This window comes from Oncorhynchus tshawytscha, unplaced genomic scaffold (genome assembly GCF_018296145.1).
Source record: "Oncorhynchus tshawytscha isolate Ot180627B unplaced genomic scaffold, Otsh_v2.0 Un_contig_7957_pilon_pilon, whole genome shotgun sequence".
NCBI lineage: Eukaryota > Metazoa > Chordata > Actinopteri > Salmoniformes > Salmonidae > Oncorhynchus > Oncorhynchus tshawytscha.
In genome coordinates this window covers 54,600-74,706 of record NW_024609337.1, presented here as the reverse complement: position 1 = coordinate 74,706, position 20,107 = coordinate 54,600, and the positions used below count along the sequence as shown (strand labels likewise).

At 45.7% G+C, this 20,107-nt stretch overlaps 1 protein-coding gene across 1 annotated transcript in view; it reads left to right on the top strand.

Annotated features, from left to right (window-relative positions):
• Positions 1–20,107, top strand: part of pcca (propionyl-CoA carboxylase subunit alpha) — a 57,341-nt gene that overhangs the window by 17,272 nt on the left and 19,962 nt on the right. Inside the window, exons 7-13 of the mRNA XM_042314903.1 lie at positions 10,864–10,995; positions 13,795–13,831; positions 14,323–14,401; positions 14,565–14,762; positions 15,098–15,248; positions 15,402–15,545; positions 15,766–15,840. Of these exons, the coding sequence (XP_042170837.1) occupies positions 10,864–10,995; positions 13,795–13,831; positions 14,323–14,401; positions 14,565–14,762; positions 15,098–15,248; positions 15,402–15,545; positions 15,766–15,840 (816 nt within the window). The remainder of the gene's footprint in view (positions 1–10,863; positions 10,996–13,794; positions 13,832–14,322; positions 14,402–14,564; positions 14,763–15,097; positions 15,249–15,401; positions 15,546–15,765; positions 15,841–20,107) is intronic.

Here is a 20,107-nt window from a genome sequence, read left to right as displayed (position 1 = left end):
ATGTGGGGTGGCCAGTCCTCTTCTGGCTGTGCCGGGTGGAGATTATAACAGAACATGGCCAAGATGTTCAAATGTTCATAAATGACCAGCATGGTCGAATAATAATAAGGCAGAACAGTTGAAACTGGAGCAGCAGCACAGTCAGGTGGAAGTTGAAACTGGAGCAGCAGCATGGCCAGGTGGACTGGGGACAGCAAGGAGTCATCATGTCAGGTAGTCCTGGGGCATGGTCCTAGGGCTCAGGTCAGTTGAAACTGGAACAGCAGCATGGCCAGGTGGACTGGGGACAGCAAGGAGTCATCATGTCAGGTAGTCCTGGAGCTCAGGTCCTAGGGCTCAGGTCCTCCGAGAGAGAGAAAGAAAGAGAGAAGGAGAGAATTAGAGAACGCACACTTAGATTCACACAGGACACCGAATAGGACAGGAGAAATACTCCAGATATAACAAACTGACCCCAGCCCCCGACACATAAACTACTGCAGCATAAATACTGGAGGCTGAGACAGGAGGGGTCAGGAGACACTGTGGCCCCATCCGAGGACACCCCGGACAGGGCCAAACAGGAAGGATATAACCCCACCCACTTTGCCAAAGCACAGCCCCCACACCACTAGAGGGATATCTTCAACCACCAACTTACCATCCTGAGACAAGGCTGAGTGTAGCCCACAAAGATCTCCGCCACGGCACAACCCAAGGGGGGCGCCAACCCAGACAGGATGACCACAGCAGTGAATCAACCCACTCAGGTGACGCACCCCCTCCAGGGACGGCATGAGAGAGCCCCAGTAAGCCAGTGACCCAGCCCCTGTAATAGGGTTAGAGGCAGAGAATCCCAGTGGAAAGAGGGGAACCGGCCAGGCAGAGACAGCAAGGGCGGTTCGTTGCTCCAGAGCCTTTCCGTTCACCTTCCCACTCCTGGGCCAGACTACACTCAATCATATGACCCACTGAAGAGATGAGTCTTCAGTAAAGACTTAAAGGTTGAGACCGAGTTTGCGTCTCTGACATGGGTAGGCAGACCGTTCCATAAAAATGGAGCTCTATAGGAGAAAGCCCTGCCTCCAGCTGTTTGCTTAGAAATTCTAGGGACAGTTAGGAGGCCTGCGTCTTGTGACCGTAGCGTACGTGTAGGTATGTACGGCAGGACCAAATCAGAGAGATAGGTAGGAGCAAGCCCATGTAATGCTTTGTAGGTTAGCAGTAAAACCTTGAAATCAGCCCTTGCTTTGACAGGAAGCCAGTGTAGAGAGGCTAGCACTGGAGTAATATGATCAAATTTTTTGGTTCTAGTCAGGATTCTAGCAGCCGTATTTAGCACTAACTGAAGTTTATTTAGTGCTTTATCCGGGTAGCCGGAAAATAGAGCATTGCAGTAGTCTAACCTAGAAGTGACAAAAGCATGGATTAATTTTTCTGCATCATTTTTGGACAGAAAGTTTCTGATTTTTGCAATGTTACGTAGATGGAAAAAAGATGTCCTTGAAATGGTCTTGATATGTTCTTCAAAAGAGAGATCAGGGTCCAGAGTAATAATACCTTTGATACAGTGGTAGCAATACATGGTAACATCTACAGAAAATATAGAAATACCAACGGAGGCGGTGTTGCGGTCTATATTCAGAACCACATTCCTGTAAAACTTAGACAATATAATGTTCTATACTATTGAAGTAATATGGCTACAGGTTCATCTGCCTCACCTAAAGCCCATTCTGGTGGGAAGCTGCTATAGACCACCAAGTGCTAACAATCAGTATCTGGATAATGTGTGAACTGCTTGATAATGTGATATCAACAGAGAAGTATATTGTCTGGGTGATTTGTAAATATTGATTGGCTCTCATCAAGCTGCCCACTCAAGAAAACACTTCAAACTGTAATCAGTGTCTGCAACCTGGTTCCGGTTGTAAGTCAACCTACCAGGGTTGTTACAAACAGCACAGGAATTAAATCATCAACATGTATTGATCACATCTTTACTAACGCTGCAGAAATGATCTTGAAAGCAGTATTTAAATCCATGGGATGTAGTGATCACAATGTAACAGCCATATCTAGGAACACCAAGTTCCAAAGGCTGGTCCTGATATAGTGTATAAGAGGTCATACAATAAGTTGTGTAGTGATTCATATGTTGGTGATGTAAAGAATATTTGCTGGTCTCTGGTATGTAATGAGGAGCAACCAGATGCTGCTGGTCTGGTGTGTAATGAGGAGCAACCAGATGCTGCTGGTCTGGTGTGTAATGAGGAGCAACCAGATGCTGCTGGTCTGGTGTGTAATGAGGAGCAACCAGATGCTGCTGGTCTGGTGTGTAATGAGGAGCAACCAGACGCTGCTGGTCTGGTGTGTAATGAGGAGCAACCAGATGCTGCTGGTCTGGTGTGTAATGAGGAGCAACCAGACGCTGCTGGTGGTCTGCTGGTCTGGTGTGTAATGAGGAGCAACCAGACGCTGCTGGTCTGGTGTGTGTAATGAGGAGCAACCAGACGCTGCTGGTCTGGTGTGTGTAATGAGGAGCAACCAGACGCTGCTGGTCTGGTGTGTGTAATGAGGAGCAACCAGACGCTGCTGGTCTGGTGTGTGTAATGAGGAGCAACCAGACGCTGCTGGTCTGGTGTGTAATGAGGAGCAACCAGACGCTGCACTTGACACATTTATGAAACTACTTATTCCAGTTACTAATAAGCAACGCGCCCATTAAGAAATTACTGTAAAAACTGTTAAATCTCCTTGGATTGATGAGGAATTTAAAAAATGGTATGGGTTGAGAGGGATAAGGTGAAAGGAATGGCACATAAGTCTGGCAGCCCAACTGACAGGTAACCGTACTGCAAATTAAGAAATAATGTGACTAAACTAAATAAAAATAAACTACACTATGAAACAAAGGTGAATTATATAAAGAATGATCGTAAAAAAGCTTTGAGGCACATTAAATTACAATTTGGGGGGAAAAAAGCCAACTCGGCTCCATCATTCATTGAACCAGATGGCTCACTCATCACAAAGCCCACTGATATTGCAAACTACTTTAAGGATGTTTTTATTGACAAGATAAGCAACATTAGGGATGACATGCCAGCAACACTGGCTGACACTACACATCTAAGTATATGTGACCAAATGATGAAAGACAAGAAATGTACTTTTGAATTCGGTGTGGAGGAGGTGAAAATTATTGTGGGGTCTGACAAATTATTGTGTGTCCCAACGGGGTCTGACAATCTGGTTGGAAAATTACTGAGGGTAATTGCAGACGATATTGCCTCTTATTTGTCACATCTCCAATTTAAGCCTACTAGAAAGTGTGTCCCCTCAGGCCTGGAGGGAAGCTAAAGTCATTCCGCTACCCAAGAATAGTAAAGCCCCCTTTACAGGCTCAAATAGATGAACAATCAGTCTGTTACCAACCTTTAGTAAACTTCTGGGATTTTTTTTTTGACCAGATATAATGCTATTTCACGGTAAACAAATTGACAACAGACTTTCAGCTTATAGGGAAGGACACTAAACAAGCACAGCACTTACACAACTGACTGATGATTGACTGAGAGAAATTTGTGATAAAATGATTGTGGGGGCTGTCTTGTTTGACTTCACTGCAGCTTTTGACATTATCGATCATAGTCTGCTGCTTGTAAAACATGTGTGTTATGGCTTTACACCCCCTGTTATATTGTGGATAAAGAGTTACCTTTCTAACAGAACACAGAGGGTGTTCTTTAATGGAAGCCTCTCAAACATAATCCAAATGGAATCAGGAATTCCCCAGGGAAGCTGTTTAGGCAGCTTGCTTTTATTTATTTTTTTACTAACGACATGCCACTTACTTTGAGTAAATCCAGAGTTTCTATGTATGCGGATGACTCGACAGTATACACGTCAGCTACTACAGCGACTGAAATGACTGCAACACTTCACAAAGAGCTGCAGTTAGCTTCAGAGTGGGTGTTCCTTGGCCGAGATGGGAGAACTTGCCAGAAGGACAATCGTCTTTACAGAACTTCACCGATCTGGGCTTTATGGGAGAGTGGTCAGACCGAAGCCACTTTTGAGAAAAAGGCACTTGACAGCAGGTATAAAGGCCTGGTATAAAGGCCTGTGAAAGACAGAGCATGAGGCAAAAGGTTCGGTGGTCTGATCAGACTGAAATTGAGCTCTTTGGCCAGAATGCAAAGTGCTATGTCTGGAGAGAACCAGGCACAGCTCATCACCCGTCTAACTTCATCCCTACCGTGAAGCATGGTGGTGGCAGCATCATACTATGGGGATGCTTTTCAGCGGCAGGTACTGGGAGACTGGTAAGGATAGAGGGTAACAAATACAGGCACATCCTTGATGAGAACCTGCTTCAGAGTGCAAACCTTAGACTGAGGCGAAGATTTATGTTCCAACAGGACAATGACCCAAAGCATACAGCCCAAGCAACGCTGGAATGGCTTCAGAACTAGAATGTGTCATTGAGTAGCCCAGACTTGAATCCCATTTGAAAATCTGTGGAAAGACTTGAAGATTGCTGTTCCCCGGCACTCCCCATTTAACTTAACAAAGCTTGAGAAAATCTGCAAGGAAGAAGCTGATCCAAATCTGCAAGGCAAAGCTGATCCAGACATCCCCAAGACGACTTAAAGCTGTAATCCCAACCAAAGGTGCTTCTACTAAGTATTGACGCAGCTGTGAATACTTAGTGCCTTCAGAAATTATTCACACCCCTTGACTTTTTCCATGTTTTGTTGTTCCAGCCTGAATTTAAAATGGATTTTTACATTGAAAGTGTGTGTCACTGGCCTTCACACAATTCCCCATAATGTCAAAGTAGGTTATTTTTTAAAATTAATTAATTAAAAATTAAGATTAAATGTCTTGACACAATAAGTAATCAACCCCTTTGTTATGGCAAGCCTAAATAAATAATGGAGGAAAAATGTGTCCCATAATAAGTTGCATGGACTCTGTGTGCAATCGTAGTGTGTACCTCGTCTCTGTACCCAACTCATACAATTATCTGTAAGGTCCCTTCAGTCGAGCAAAGAATTTCAAACACAGATTCAACCACAAAGACCAGGGAGGTTTTCCAATGCCTCACAAAGAAGAGCACCTATTGGTCGATGGGTAAAATTTTTTATTTTAAAATAAGACATTGAATATTCCTTTCAGCATGGTGAAGTTATTAATTACAATATGGATGGTGTCACTACAAAGATACAGGTATCCTTCCTAACTCAGTTGCTGGAGAGGAAGGAAACTGCTCAGGGATTTCACCATGAGACCAATGGTGACTTTAAAACAGAGTTTAATGTTTGTGATAGGAGAACTGATGATGGATCAACATTGTATACTCTACATTATTAACCTAAATGACAAAAGAGAACCTGTACAAAATACATATTCTGAAACATGTATCCTGTTTGCAATAAGGCACTAAAGTAAAACAGCAAAATGAATACAAAGTGTGATGTTTGGGACAAATCCAAAACATTACTGAGTGCCTCTCTTCATATTTTCAAGCGTGGTGGTGGCTGCATCATTAATGGGTATGCTTGTCATCGGCAAGGACTATAGAGTTTTTTTGGGGGGGTAAAAATCAACAGAATACAGCTAAGCACAGTCACAGTAGAGGAAAACCTGGTTCAGTCTGATTCACCTTTCAGCAGGACAATAACCTGAAACACAAGGCCAAATCTACACTGGAGTTGCTTACCAAGAAGACATTGAATGTTCCTGACTCACACCCCTTCAGTCAGCTTGAAAATCTATGGCTAGACTTGAAAATGGCTGCCTAGCAATGATCAACAACCAACTTGGCAGAGCTCGAATAATTTAGAGCTCATATAGACTTACCCGGAAAGACTCACAGCTGTAATCACTGCCAAAGGTGCTTCTACAAAGTATTGACTCGGGTGTGTGAGTCAATACTTGTGTGTTTTTGTATTTCAATACATTAGCAAAACATTTGAAAAACATGTTTTCACTTTGTCATTACAGGATAATGTGTGTAGATGTGTTAATCCATTTTGAATTCAGGCTGTAACACAACAAAATTCAGAGGGGTATGAATACTTTCCTAAGGCGCTGTATATATTGTTCAAACAGTGATCTGGAGCCAAGATGGAGGAGTTGTGTATATATTGTTCAAACAGTGATCTGGAGCCAAGATGGAGGAGTTGTATATATTGTTCAAACAGTGATCTGGAACCAAGATGGAGGAGTTGTGTATATATTGTTCAAACAGTGATCTGGAGCCAAGATGGAGGAGTTGTATATATTGTTCAAACAGTGATCTGGAGCCAAGATGGAGGAGTTGTGTATATATTGTTCAAACTGGAGTGATGGATCTGATCTGGAACCAAGATGGAGGAGTTGTAAACAGTATCTGGATTGTTCAAACAGTGATCTGGAGGAGATGGAGGAGTTGTGTATATATTGTTCAAGATGGAGGAGTTGTATATATTGTTCAAACAGTGATCTGGAGCCAAGATGGAGGAGTTGTATATATTGTTCAAACAGTGATCTGGAGCCAAGATGGAGGAGTTGTATATATTGTTCAAACAGTGATCTGGAACCAAGATGGAGGAGTTGTATATATTGTTCAAACAGTGATCTGGAGCCAAGATGGAGGAGTTGTATATATTGTTCAAACAGTGATCTGGAACCAAGATGGAGGAGTTGTATATATTGTTCAAACAGTGATCTGGAACCAAGATGGAGGAGTTGTATATATTGTTCAAACAGTGATCTGGAACCAAGATGGAGGAGTTGTATATATTGTTCAAACAGTGATCAAAGATCTAATATTGTTCAAACAGGAAGCCAAGATGGAGGAGTTGTATGTTCAAATGAGAATGAAGGTACCTTTTGGAGGAGTTGTGTAAAAGTGATCTGGAACCAAGATGGAAATCATTTTCAAACTGAAAGATGGAGGGTTGTTTTGTTAATCTGTTTTATATCTTCACCACTCTTCTCTTTGTCAAACCTCTCAGCAAAGTAAGCCTACTTATGAAATGAGAATGAAGGTACCTTTTTGTGTAAAACTTAAATCATTTCACTAAAGTAGGGGTTTTGTTAATCTGTTTTCTCTCTTCACCACTCTTCTCTTTGTCCCTCTCAGCTAAGCTTATTATTTACAAACAGCAGAATTATCTCTGGGTCGAGTCCCCCTCTTCTCCTTCTCTGCCTTTGTCCTGTGTGTCATGCTATGGGAACCAGGGCCCATTCACTTTAATGGTGCTGCATTGGGAGTCATTGAGGGTGAATCTCCATACTAATAACAGGCCCTTAAGCTACGACCCCAATGGAACCCAATTCCCTATCTAGTGCACTATTTTTGACCAGAGCCCAGTCAAAGGTGATGCACTTCATAGGGAATAGGTTGGCATTTGGGCCACAGCATTATTGCCCAGCTGTAGGCCTGACGATGGGCCCTGAGGCTCTGCCACTGTGTGTGAGCCAGGAAGCAATATCCAACGGGCTCTATACAATACAAAGACAACGGGAGAGAGAGAGAACAAGTGCCCCTCTTCCCGTCCCTCTTTCTTTCCCTGTTTATAAGCCTTAAGTACTGTCATGTTTCCAGGGCTAGTGGGTAATGTAGGAGGGGTAGATGTGATATCAGGAGACTAGGCCTCAACTATTACAGCCTGAAGGGGTTTGTGTTGAGTTCCCAAGACGGCACTGTTTTGACTGACAAGAAATGTCTATGATGGAGTCTCTTCCTGTATCTTTGACCTATTTCACATGTTGTCTTCGCCAGCTTCGACTTTGACTTATAGCTGCTTTATTGAAGAAAAATGTACTCGCTGTGACTGAGATGTGGTTGTCCCACCTCGCTGTGACTGAGATGTGGTTGTCCCACCTCGCTGTGACTGAGATGTGGTTGTCCCACCTCGCTGTGACTGAGATGTGGTTGTCCCACCTCGCTGTGACTGAGATGTGGTTGTCCCACCTCGCTGTGACTGAGATGTGGTTGTCCCACCTCGCTGTGACTGAGATGTGGTTGTCCCACCTCGCTGTGACTGAGATGTGGTTGTCCCACCCCACGCTGTGACTGAGATGTGGTTGTCCCACCTCGCTGTGACTGAGATGTGGTTGTCCCACCTCGCTGTGACTGAGATGTGGTTGTCCCACCTCGCTGTGACTGAGATGTGGTTGTCCCACCTCGCTGTGACTGAGATGTAAGATGGGACCTCGCTGTGACTAATGTGGTTGTCCCACTGTACTGAGATGTGGTTGTCCCACCTCGCTGTGACTGAATAAGAGTGTCTCCCACCTCTAAATGTCCCACGTAAATGAGATGTTTGTCCCATTCTGAGATGTGGTGAAAAATGTCAAACACATTTCAAATCTTGAGCTATGCCTGGTACAATGGAACCAATTCAACCACTCTAATCATGTGGGTTGGTATAGGTAGCATCTCTATACTGACCCAGGTCTGTTCATTATGTAGGTTGGTATAGGTAGCAGCTCTATACTGACCCAGGTCTGTTCATTATGTAGGTTGGTATAGGTAGCATCTCTATACTGACCCAGGTCTGTTCATTATGTAGGTTGGTATAGGTAGCAGCTCTATACTGACCCAGGTCTGTTCATTATGAGGTTGGTATAGGTAGCATCTCTATACTGACCCAGGTCTGTTCATTATGTAGGTTGGTATAGGTAGCATCTCTATACTGATGAGATGTGGTCTGTCCCAGGTCTGTTCAGGTCTGAATAGCATCTATACTGACCCAGGTCTGTTTGCAGGTATTCTGAAATCTCTATACTGACCCAGGTCTGTTCATTTCAAGGTTGGTTGGTAGCATGCCTGGTATACTGAACCAGGTCTATTCATTATGTAGGTTGGTATAGGTAGCATCTCTATACTGACCCAGGTCTGGTCATTATTTAGGTTGGTATAGGTAGGTAGCATCTCTATACTGACCCAGGTCTATTCATTATGTAGGTTGGTATAGGTAGCATCTCTATACTGACCCAGGTCTGTTCAGGTAGCATCTCTATACTGACCCAGGTCTGTTCATTATGTAGGTTGGTATAGGTAGCAGATCTATACTGACCCAGGTTTGTTCAGGTTGCATCTCTATACTGACCCAGGTCTGTTCATTATGTAGGTTGGTATAGGTAGCAGCTCTATACTGACCCAGGTCTGTTCATGATGTAGGTTGGTATAGGTAGCATCTCTATACTGACCCAGGTCTGTTCATTATGTAGGTTGGTATAGGTAGCATCTCTATACTGACCCAGGTCTGTTCATTATGTAGGTTGGTATAGGTAGCATCTCTATACTGACCCAGGTCTGTTCATTCTATACTGACCCAGGTCTGTTTATTATGTAGGTTGGTATAGGTAGCAGATCTATACTGACCCAGGTCTGTTTGGTATAGGTAGCAGATCTATACTGCAGGTCTCAGGTAGCATACTGACCCAGGTCTGTTCATTATGTAGGTTGGTATAGGTAGCAGCTCTATACTGACCCAGGTCTGTTCATGATGTAGGTTGGTATAGGTAGCATCTCTATACTGACCCAGGTCTGTTCATTATGTAGGTTGGTATAGGTAGCAGCTCTATACTGACCCAGGTCTGTTCATGATGTAGGTTGGTATAGGTAGCATCTCTATACTGACCCAGGTCTGGTCATTATGTAGGTTGGTATAGGTAGCATCTCTATACTGACCCAGGTCTATTCATTATGTAGGTTGGTATAGGTAGCATCTCTATACTGACCCAGGTCTGTTCAGGTAGCATCTCTATACTGACCCAGGTCTGTTCAGGTAGCATCTCTATACTGACCCAGGTCTGTTCATTATGTAGGTTGGTATAGGTAGCAACACTATACTGACCCAGGTCTATTCATTATGTAGGTTGGTATAGGTAGCATCTCTATACTGACCCAGGTCTGTTCATTATGTTGGTATAGGTAGCAGCTCTATACTGACCCAGGTCTGTTCATTATGTTGGTATAGGTAGCAGATCTATACTGACCCAGGTCTGTTCAGGTAGCATCTCTATACTGACCCAGGTCTGTTTATTATGTAGGTTGGTATAGGTAGCAGATCTATACTGACCCAGGTTTGTTCAGGTTGCATCTCTATACTGACCCAGGTCTGTTCATTATGTAGGTTGGTATAGGTAGAATCGCTATACTGACCCAGGTCTATTCATTATGTAGGTTGGTATAGGTAGCAGCTCTATACTGACCCAGGTCTGTTCATGATGTAGGTTGGTATAGGTAGCATCTCTATACTGACCCAGGTCTATTCAGGTAGCATCTCTATACTGGCCCAGGTCTGTTCAGGTAGCATCTCTATACTGACCCAGGTCTGTTCAGGTAGAAGCTCTATACTGACCCAGGTCTGTTCATTATGTTGGTATAGGTAGCAGCTCTATACTGACCCAGGTCTGTTCATTATGTTGGTATAGGTAGCAGATCTATACTGACCCAGGTCTGTTCAGGTAGCATCTCTATACTGACCCAGGTCTGTTTATTATGTAGGTTGGTATAGGTAGCAGATCTATACTGACCCAGGTTTGTTCAGGTTGCATCTCTATACTGACCCAGGTCTGTTCATTATGTAGGTTGGTTGGTATCTATACTGGTAGCATTATGTAGGTTGGTATAGGTAGCATCGCTATACTGACCCAGGTCTGTTCATTATGTAGGTTGGTATAGGTAGCAGCTCTATACTGACCCAGGTCTGGTCATTATGTAGGTTGGTATAGGTAGCAGCTCTATACTGACCCAGGTATGGTCATTATGTAGGTTGGTATAGGTAGCAGCTCTACTGTCCCAGGTGTGATTGTCTGTCTCAGTGGTTCCAGTGTATGGTTGTTCTCTGATGTGATGATGTTGTTGGTCTCCTGCAGGCTGCAGAAGACGTGGTGTTCATAGGACCGGACACCCACGCCATCCATGCCATGGGCGACAAGATCGAGAGCAAGCTCCTTGCCAAGGCAGCCAATGTCAACGTCATCCCTGGGTTCGACGGGGTCGTCGAGGTGAGCTATACTGTCAACATGGTTGTCCTGGCAACAACTTTCTGCAAGTTTATGATCGTCCTGGCAACAAATCAAACTGGATCTACATTTAACAGTACCACTCAGATCTGGTCTTCATTATCCCTCATTCTACACACAGGCATTTGTTTCCCTCCATCTCTATTCTCCTCATCTCTCTCTCCTCTACCCCCTCTCTCTCCTCTACCCCCTCTCTCTCTCCTCTCTACCCCCCTCTCTCTCCTCTACCCCCTCTCTCTCCTCTACCCCCTCCTCAGCCATTTGCCTTTCTCGGTCTCTCTCAATCTTCCCTTCTCTCTCTCCTTAGCCTTTTGCCTTTCTCTCTTCTCTCTCTCCTCTCCCACCTCTCCCTCTCCTGCTCGTCCCCTCCTCTGTATACAGTGATGGTCCTAATAGAGCTGTGTGGGCCATGTTTAACACTTCGTCTGCTGATGGCTAGTAGATAAATAGATAAAGATGGTTGTTATCACGTAGCTGTCACAGGCCAGGGGGGCAACAACAGCTCTGATGGGGTGATCTCTTCTACCTATGCTGCCCCCAGTGCATGATTGATTGGGTAGACAGACAGACAGACAGACCGGCAGGGAGACACAGGCAGAGAGGCAGGGAGACACAGGCAGAGAGGCAGGGAGGCAGGCAGACACAGGCAGAGAGGCAGGGAGACACAGGCAGGCAGAGAGGCAGGGAGACACAGGCAGAGAGGCAGGGAGACACAGGCAGAGAGGCAGGGAGACACAGGCAGAGAGGCAGGGAGACACAGGCAGAGAGGCAGGGAGACACAGGCAGAGAGGCAGGGAGACACAGGCAGAGAGGCAGGGAGACACAGGCAGAGGGAGGGCAGGGAGACACAGGCAGAGAGGCAGGGAGACACAGGCAGGGAGACACAGGCAGAGAGAGGGAGACACAGGCAGAGGGAGACACAGGCAGAGAGGCAGGGAGACACAGGCAGAGAGGCAGGGAGACACAGGCAGAGAGGCAGGGAGACACAGGCAGGAGGCAGACACAGGCAGAGAGGCAGGGAGACACAGGCAGAGGCAGGGAGACACAGGCAGGAGGCAGAGACACAGGCAGAGAGGCAGGGAGACACAGGCAGAGAGGCAGGGAGACACAGGCAGAGAGGCAGGGAGACACAGGCAGAGAGGCAGGGAGACACAGGCAGAGAGGCAGGGAGACACAGGCAGAGAGGCAGGGAGACACAGGCAGAGAGGCAGGGAGACACAGGCAGAGGGCAGGCAGGGAGACACAGGCAGAGAGGCAGGGAGACACAGGCAGAGAGGCAGGGAGACACAGGCAGGGCAGACAGGCAGGGAGGCAGACACAGGCAGGCAGGGAGACACAGGCAGACACAGGCAGGGAGACACAGGCAGACACAGGCAGGGAGACACAGGCAGACACAGGCAGGGAGACACAGGCAGACACAGGCAGGGAGACACAGGCAGACACAGGCAGGGAGACACAGGCAGACACAGGCAGGGAGACACAGGCAGACACAGGCAGGGAGACACAGGCACACAGGCAGGGAGACACAGGCAGACACAGGCAGGGAGACACAGGCAGAGACAGGCAGGGAGACACAGGCAGAGAGGCAGGGAGACACAGGCAGAGAGGCAGGCAGAGAGGCAGGGAGACACAGGCAGAGAGGCAGGGAGACACAGGCAGAGAGGCAGGGAGACACAGGCAGAGAGGCAGGGAGACACAGGCAGAGAGGCAGGGAGACACAGGCAGAGACAGAGAAACAGGCAGGGAGACACAGGCAGAGAGGCAGGGAGACACAGGCAGAGAGGCAGGGAGACACAGGCAGAGAGGCAGGGAGACACAGGCAGACACAGGCAGAGAAGACACAGGCAGGGGCAGGGAGACACAGAAACAGAGAGAACAGGCAGGGGCAGGGAGACACAGAAACAGGCAGGGAGACACAGGCAGGGAGACAGAAACAGGCAGGGAGACAGGAAACAGGCAGGGAGACAGAGAAACAGGCAGGGAGACAGAGAAACAGGCAGGGAGACAGAGAAACAGGCAGGGAGACAGAGAGACAGGCAGGCAGGGAGACAGAGAAACAGACAGGGAGACAGGCAGGCAGGGAGACAGAGAAACAGGCAGGGAGACAGAGAAACAGGCAGGGAGACAGAGAAACAGGCAGGGAGAAACACAGGGAGCCACGCAGGCAGGCAGGGAGCCACGCAGGCAGGCAGGGAGCCACGCAGGCAGGCAGGGAGCCACGCAGGCAGGCAGGGAGCCACGCAGGCAGGCAGGGAGCCACAGGGAGGCAGGCAGGCAGGGAGCCACAGGGAGGCAGGCAGGCAGGGAGCCACAGGGAGGCAGGCAGGCAGGGAGCCACAGGGAGGCAGGCAGGCAGGGAGCCACAGGGAGGCAGGGCAGGCAGGGAGACACAGGAGGCAGGCAGGCAGGCAGGGAGACGCAGGGAGACACAGGGAGGCAGGCAGGCAGGGAGACACAGGGAGGCAGGCAGGCAGGGAGACACAGGGAGGCAGGCAGGCAGGGAGACACAGGGAGGCAGGCAGGCAGGGAGACACAGGCAGGGAGGCAGGCAGGGAGACACAGGCAGGGAGGCAGGCAGGGAGACACAGGCAGGGAGGCAGGCAGGGAGACACAGGGAGGCAGGGAGACACAGGGAGGCAGGGAGACATGCAGGCAGGCAGGCAGGGAGACATGCAGGCAGGCAGGGAGACACAGAGGAACAAAGGGATGGTTGAGGAGATGAGGGTGAGCCCTCCCTCTGCTGGTGGTTGGTGGAACTTACAACTCTGTCTCCTGTCTCAGAACGTGGAGGACGCTGTGAAGATTGCAGGAGAGATCGGTAAGTGAATCAAAATTACATTCATTAATTAAAAAAAGATTTGCCTGGGCTCCATGCAGAATTTTCATATTGTGTTGTTGATCAGGCTACCCGGGTCATATTGTGTTGTTGATCAGGCCACCCGGGTCATATTGTGTTGTTGATCAGGCTACCCGGGTCATATTGTGTTGTTGATCAGGCTACCCATATTGGTCATATCATGTGTTGTTGATCAGGCTACCCGGGTCATATTGTGTTGTTGATCAGGCCACCGGGTCATATTGTGTTGTTGATCAGGCTACCGGGTCATATTGTGTTGTTGATCAGGCTACCCGGGTCATATTGTGTTGTTGATCAGGCTACCGGGTCATATTGTGTTGTTGATCAGGCCACCCGGGTCATATTGTGTTGTTGATCAGGCTACCCGGGTCATATTGTGTTGTTGATCAGGCTACCCGGGTCATATTGTGTTGTTGATCAGGCTACCCGGGTCATATTGTGTTGTTGATCAGGCTACCCGGTGATGATCAAGGCCTCAGCAGGAGGAGGGGGGAAAGGCATGAGGATCGCCTGGAACGATGATGAGACCAGGTGAGATTCGTTATTACTGTAATAAATGCAATTCAAATATAATAAAAGCATTTAAATGATACAATCATTTATACGTCTCTACACTGTGTAGTAAGATATTTATAGACTTTATTAAGACATTTAATTAGACTTGAATAAACCGCTTCCATTCTGTCTTTCCCAGGGAAGGTTTCCGTTTGTCCTCACAGGAGGCTGCGTCTAGTTTCGGAGACGACCGTCTGCTGATAGAGAAGTTTGTCGACAACCCCAGACACATTGAGATCCAGGTCCTGGCTGATAAGCATGGTAATGCCCTGTGGCTGAACGAGAGGGAGTGTTCTATCCAGAGGAGGAACCAGAAGGTGGTGGAGGAGGCTCCAAGGTCAGGGGTCAATGTTTTCACCTTTAAATTATTCATTGGTGTAAGTCCTAGGTGGGCTCCCGAGTGGCGCAGCGGTCTAAGACACTGCATCTCAGTGCAAGAGGCGTCACTGCAGTCCCTGGTTCAAATCCAGGCTGCATCACACCCGGCTGTGATTGGGAGTCCCATAGGGCGGCACACAATTGGCCCAGTCGTCGTCTGGGTTTGGCCCTTATAGGTGGTCATTGTGAATAAGAATTTGTTCTCAACTGACAAGTTAAATAAAGGTTACTTTAAAAAAAAAAAAAAAATGTCTTGGGTTGTAAGTTATGTGATTTCTGTCCTCCTCTCTGCAGTACGTTCCTGGACCCAGAGACACGTCGTGCGATGGGGGAGCAAGCGGTACAGCTGGCTAAAGCAGTCCAGTACTCCTCTGCCGGGACCGTAGAGTTCTTGGTGGACTCCAACAAGAACTTCTACTTCCTGGAGATGAACACTCGCCTTCAGGTGGGGCGATGGGAAGAAAGCCGTAGTTTAGTCTCTGTGTGCGTTTTTCTGTGACATGACAAGTCCAGACACTTGAGCCAAGTGACTTCCTGTAACCAACCCAGTCCTCCCCTCTGAGTGGTTGACCCGACCGCTGACCTTTGCCCCCTTCAGGTGGAGCACCCAATCACAGAGTGCATCACTGGTCTGGACCTGGTGCAGCAGATGATCCGTGTGGCCAAGGGTTTCCCTCTGCTACACAAACAGGAAGACATCCCCATCAACGGCTGGGCTATAGAGAGCAGAGTCTACGCTGAGGTGGGCTTCACTGAACACTTGTTCTGCTCTGTACCGTAGAGTGAAGCCGGTCAACCGTGGCCCTTCTGCTGCCTTGTGAATGTGTCACTTCTCTCTACGAAGCGCTTTCTGGGTCCCCACTGTCCGCTGGACACTTCCTGTGTGTTATAGAGGTTATTGAGAGTTTAATTAGGCAGTTATAACCTGTTATAAAGCATAGGTGATGTTTCTCCTTCTCCAGGACCCCTACAAGTCCTTTGGTCTGCCCTCCATTGGACGCCTGTCACAGTACCAGGAACCAATCCACCTCCCAAAGGTGAGTCACATGCATGTACACTTTTTGCTTGTGTGCATATGCTCTTGAGTTGACCTCTCTGTTATTTCTGCTGAAGACGTGTGTTGACCTCTCTGTTATTTCTGCTGAAGACGTGTGTTGACCTCTCTGTTATTTCTGCTGAAGACGTGTGTTGACCTCTCTGTTATTTCTACTGAAGACGTGATGTGTGTTGACCTCTCTGTTATTTCTGCTGAAGACGTGATGTGTGTTGACCTCTCTGTTATTTCTACTGAAGACGTGATGTGTGTTGACCTCTGTTATTTCTGCTGAAGATGTGTGTTGACCTCTCTGTTATTTCTGCTGAAGACGTGTGTTGACCTCTCTGTTATTTCTGCTGAAGACGTGATGTGTGTTGACCTCTCTGTTATTTCTGCTGAAGACGTGTGTTGACCTCTCTGTTATTTCTGCTGAAGACGTGATGTGTGTTGACCTCTCTGTTATTTCTGCTGAAGACGTGTGTTGACCTCTGAACCTGACAGGATATTTCCACGGAACACTGCTGCTGTTCTAGTCAGGCCTCAGATGTTCAGCATCACAATGCTTGTTGTTATGACTACTAATAATAGTGTCATATTTACCTCTTCCTGTCTGTCCTCTCCCTGATGTCAAAACTATTTGCTTTTGAAATGGGTTTAATTGTTATTGATAGGTTCTTTTTTCATCATAAGTAAACAACATGGAAATACATACTACATGTCCTATTTCTATATCCTGGAAGACTTGTCATACTGACATGTAGTCATACTGACATGTAGTCATACTGACATGTAGTCATACTGACATGTAGTCATACTGACATGTAGTCATACTGACATGTAGTCATACTGACATGTAGTCATACTGACATGTAGTCATACTGACATGTAGTCATACTGACATGTAGTCATACTGACATGTAGTCATACTGACATGTAGTCATACTGACATGTAGTCATTACTGACATGTAGTCATACTGACATGTAGTCTTATTGACATGTAGTCATTACTGTAGTCATGTGTAGTCATACTGACATGTAGTCATACTGACATGTAGTCTTGACATGTAGTCTTATTGACATGTAGTCATACTGACATGTAGTCATGCTGGCATGTAGTCATACTGGCATGTAGTCATCCTGGCATGTAGTCATGCTGGCATGTAGTCATACTGGCATGTAGTCTTATTGACATGTAGTCATTGGCATGTAGTCATTGACATGTAGTCATGCTCATGTAGTCTTATTGGCATGTAGTCATACTGGCATGTAGTCATGCTGGCATGTAGTCATACTGACATGTAGTCATACTGACATGTAGTCATACTGACATGTAGTCTTATTGACATGTAGTCATGCTGGCATGTAGTCATGCTGGCATGTAGTCATACTGGCATGTAGTCATACTGGCATGTAGTCATACTGGCATGTAGTCTTATTGACATGTAGTCATACTGGCATGTAGTCATACTGGCATGTAGTCTTATTGACATGTAGTCATACTGGCATGTAGTCATACTGACATGTAGTCATACTGACATGTAGTCATACTGACATGTAGTCATACTGACATGTAGTCATACTGGCATGTAGTCATGCTGGCATGTAGTCATGCTGACATGTAGTCATGCTGACATGTAGTCATGCTGGCATGTAGTCATACTGGCATGTAGTCATACTGGCATGTAGTCATATTGGCATGTAGTCTTATTGGCATGTAGTCTTATTGACATGTAGTCTTATTGACATGTAGTCTTATTGACATGTAGTCTTATTGACATGTAGTCATACTGACATGTAGTCATGCTGGCATGTAGTCATACTGGCATGTAGTCATACTGGCATGTAGTCTTATTGACATGTAGTCATACTGACATGTAGTCATACTGACATGTAGTCATACTGACATGTAGTCTTATTGACATGTAGTCTTACTGACATGTAGTCATACTGGCATGTAGTCATGCTGGCATGTAGTCATGATGCCAGCTGGCATGTAGTCTTATTGACATGTAGTCTTATTGACATGTAGTCTTATTGACATGTAGTCATACTGGCATGTAGTCATACTGGCATGTAGTCATACTGGCATGTAGTCTTATTGACATGTAGTCATACTGGCATGTAGTCTTATTGACATGTAGTCATACTGGCATGTAGTCATACTGGCATGTAGTCATACTGGCATGTAGTCATACTGGCATGTAGTCATACTGGCATGTAGTCATGCTGGCATGTAGTCATGCTGGCATGTAGTCATACTGGCATGTAGTCATATTGACATGTAGTCATATTGGCATGTAGTCATGCTGACATGTAGCCATGCTGGCATGTATTCATGCTGGCATGTAGTCATGCTGGCATGTAGTCATGTAGTCATATATTGACATGTAGTCATATATTGACATGTAGTCATATATTGACCTGTAGTCATGCTGGCATGTAGTCATATATTGACATGTAGTCATATATTGACATGTAGTCATACTGGCATGTAGTCTTCTCTCTGTCAGGTGACAGTGTAGTCATATTGACAGGTAGTCATATTGACATGTAGTCATATTGACATGTAGTCATATTGACATGTAGTCATATTGGCATGTAGTCATATTGACATGTAGTCATACTGGCATGTAGTCTTATTGACATGTAGTCATACTGGCATGTAGTCATATTGACATGTAGTCATACTGGCATGTAGTCATGCTGGCATGTAGTCATACTGGCATGTAGTCATACTGGCATGTAGTCTTATTGACATGTAGTCTTATTGACATGTAGTCATACTGACATGTAGTCTTATTGACATGTAGTCATACTGGCATGTAGTCATGCTGACATGTAGTCATGCTGACATGTAGTCATACTGACATGTAGTCATATTGGCATGTAGTCATACTGGCATGTAGTCATGCTGACATGTAGTCATACTGACATGTAGTCATACTGGCATGTAGTCTTATTGACATGTAGCCATGCTGGCATGTATTCATGCTGGCATGTAGTCATGCTGGCATGTAGTCATGTAGTCATATATTGACATGTAGTCATATATTGACATGTAGTCATATATTGACATGTAGTCATGCTGGCATGTAGTCATATATTGACATGTAGTCATATATTGACATGTAGTCATACTGACATGTAGTCATATTGACATGTAGTCATATTGACATGTAGTCATATTGACATGTAGTCATATTGACATGTAGTCATATTGACATGTAGTCATATTGACATGTAGTCATACTGACATGTAGTCATTGACATGTAGTCATGCTGACATGTAGTCATGCTGGCATGTAGTCATACTGACATGTAGTCACTGACATGTAGTCATGCTGACATGTAGTCATGCTGACATGTAGTCATGCTGACATGTAGTCATACTGACATGTAGTCATGCTGACATGTAGTCATGCTGGCATGTAGTCATGCTGGCATGTAGTCATACTGGCATGTAGTCATGCTGGCATGTAGTCATACTGGCATGTAGTCATACTGGCATGTAGTCATACTGGCATGTAGTCATGCTGGCATGTAGTCTTATTGGCATGTAGTCATATTGACATGTAGTCATACTGACATGTAGTCATATTGACATGTAGTCATGCTGGCATGTAGTCATGCTGGCATGTAGTCATACTGGCATGTAGTCTTATTGACATGTAGTCATGCTGGACATGTAGTTATGACTGGCATATATTGACATGTAGTCATATTGACATGTAGTCATATATGACATGTAGTCATACTGGCATGTAGTCATATATGACATGTAGTCATACTGACATGTAGTCATATATTGACATGTAGTCATACTGGCATGTAGTCATATATGGCATGTAGTCATACTGGCATGTAGTCTTGCTGGCATGTAGGTGACATGTAGTCATATATTGACATGTAGTCATGCTGGCATGTAGTCATGCTGGCATGTAGTCATGCTGGCATGTAGTCTTATTGACATGTAGTCATATTGACATGTAGTCATATTGACATGTAGTCATATTGACATGTAGTCATACTGACATGTAGTCATATATTGACATGTAGTCATACTGACATGTAGTCATATATTGACATGTAGGCATACTGACATGTAGTCATATATTGACATGTAGGCATACTGACATGTAGTCATATATTGACATGTAGTCATACTGACATGTAGTCATATTGACATGTAGTCATACTGACATGTAGTCATATTGACATGTAGTCATACTGACATGTAGTCATATATTGACATGTAGTCATACTGACA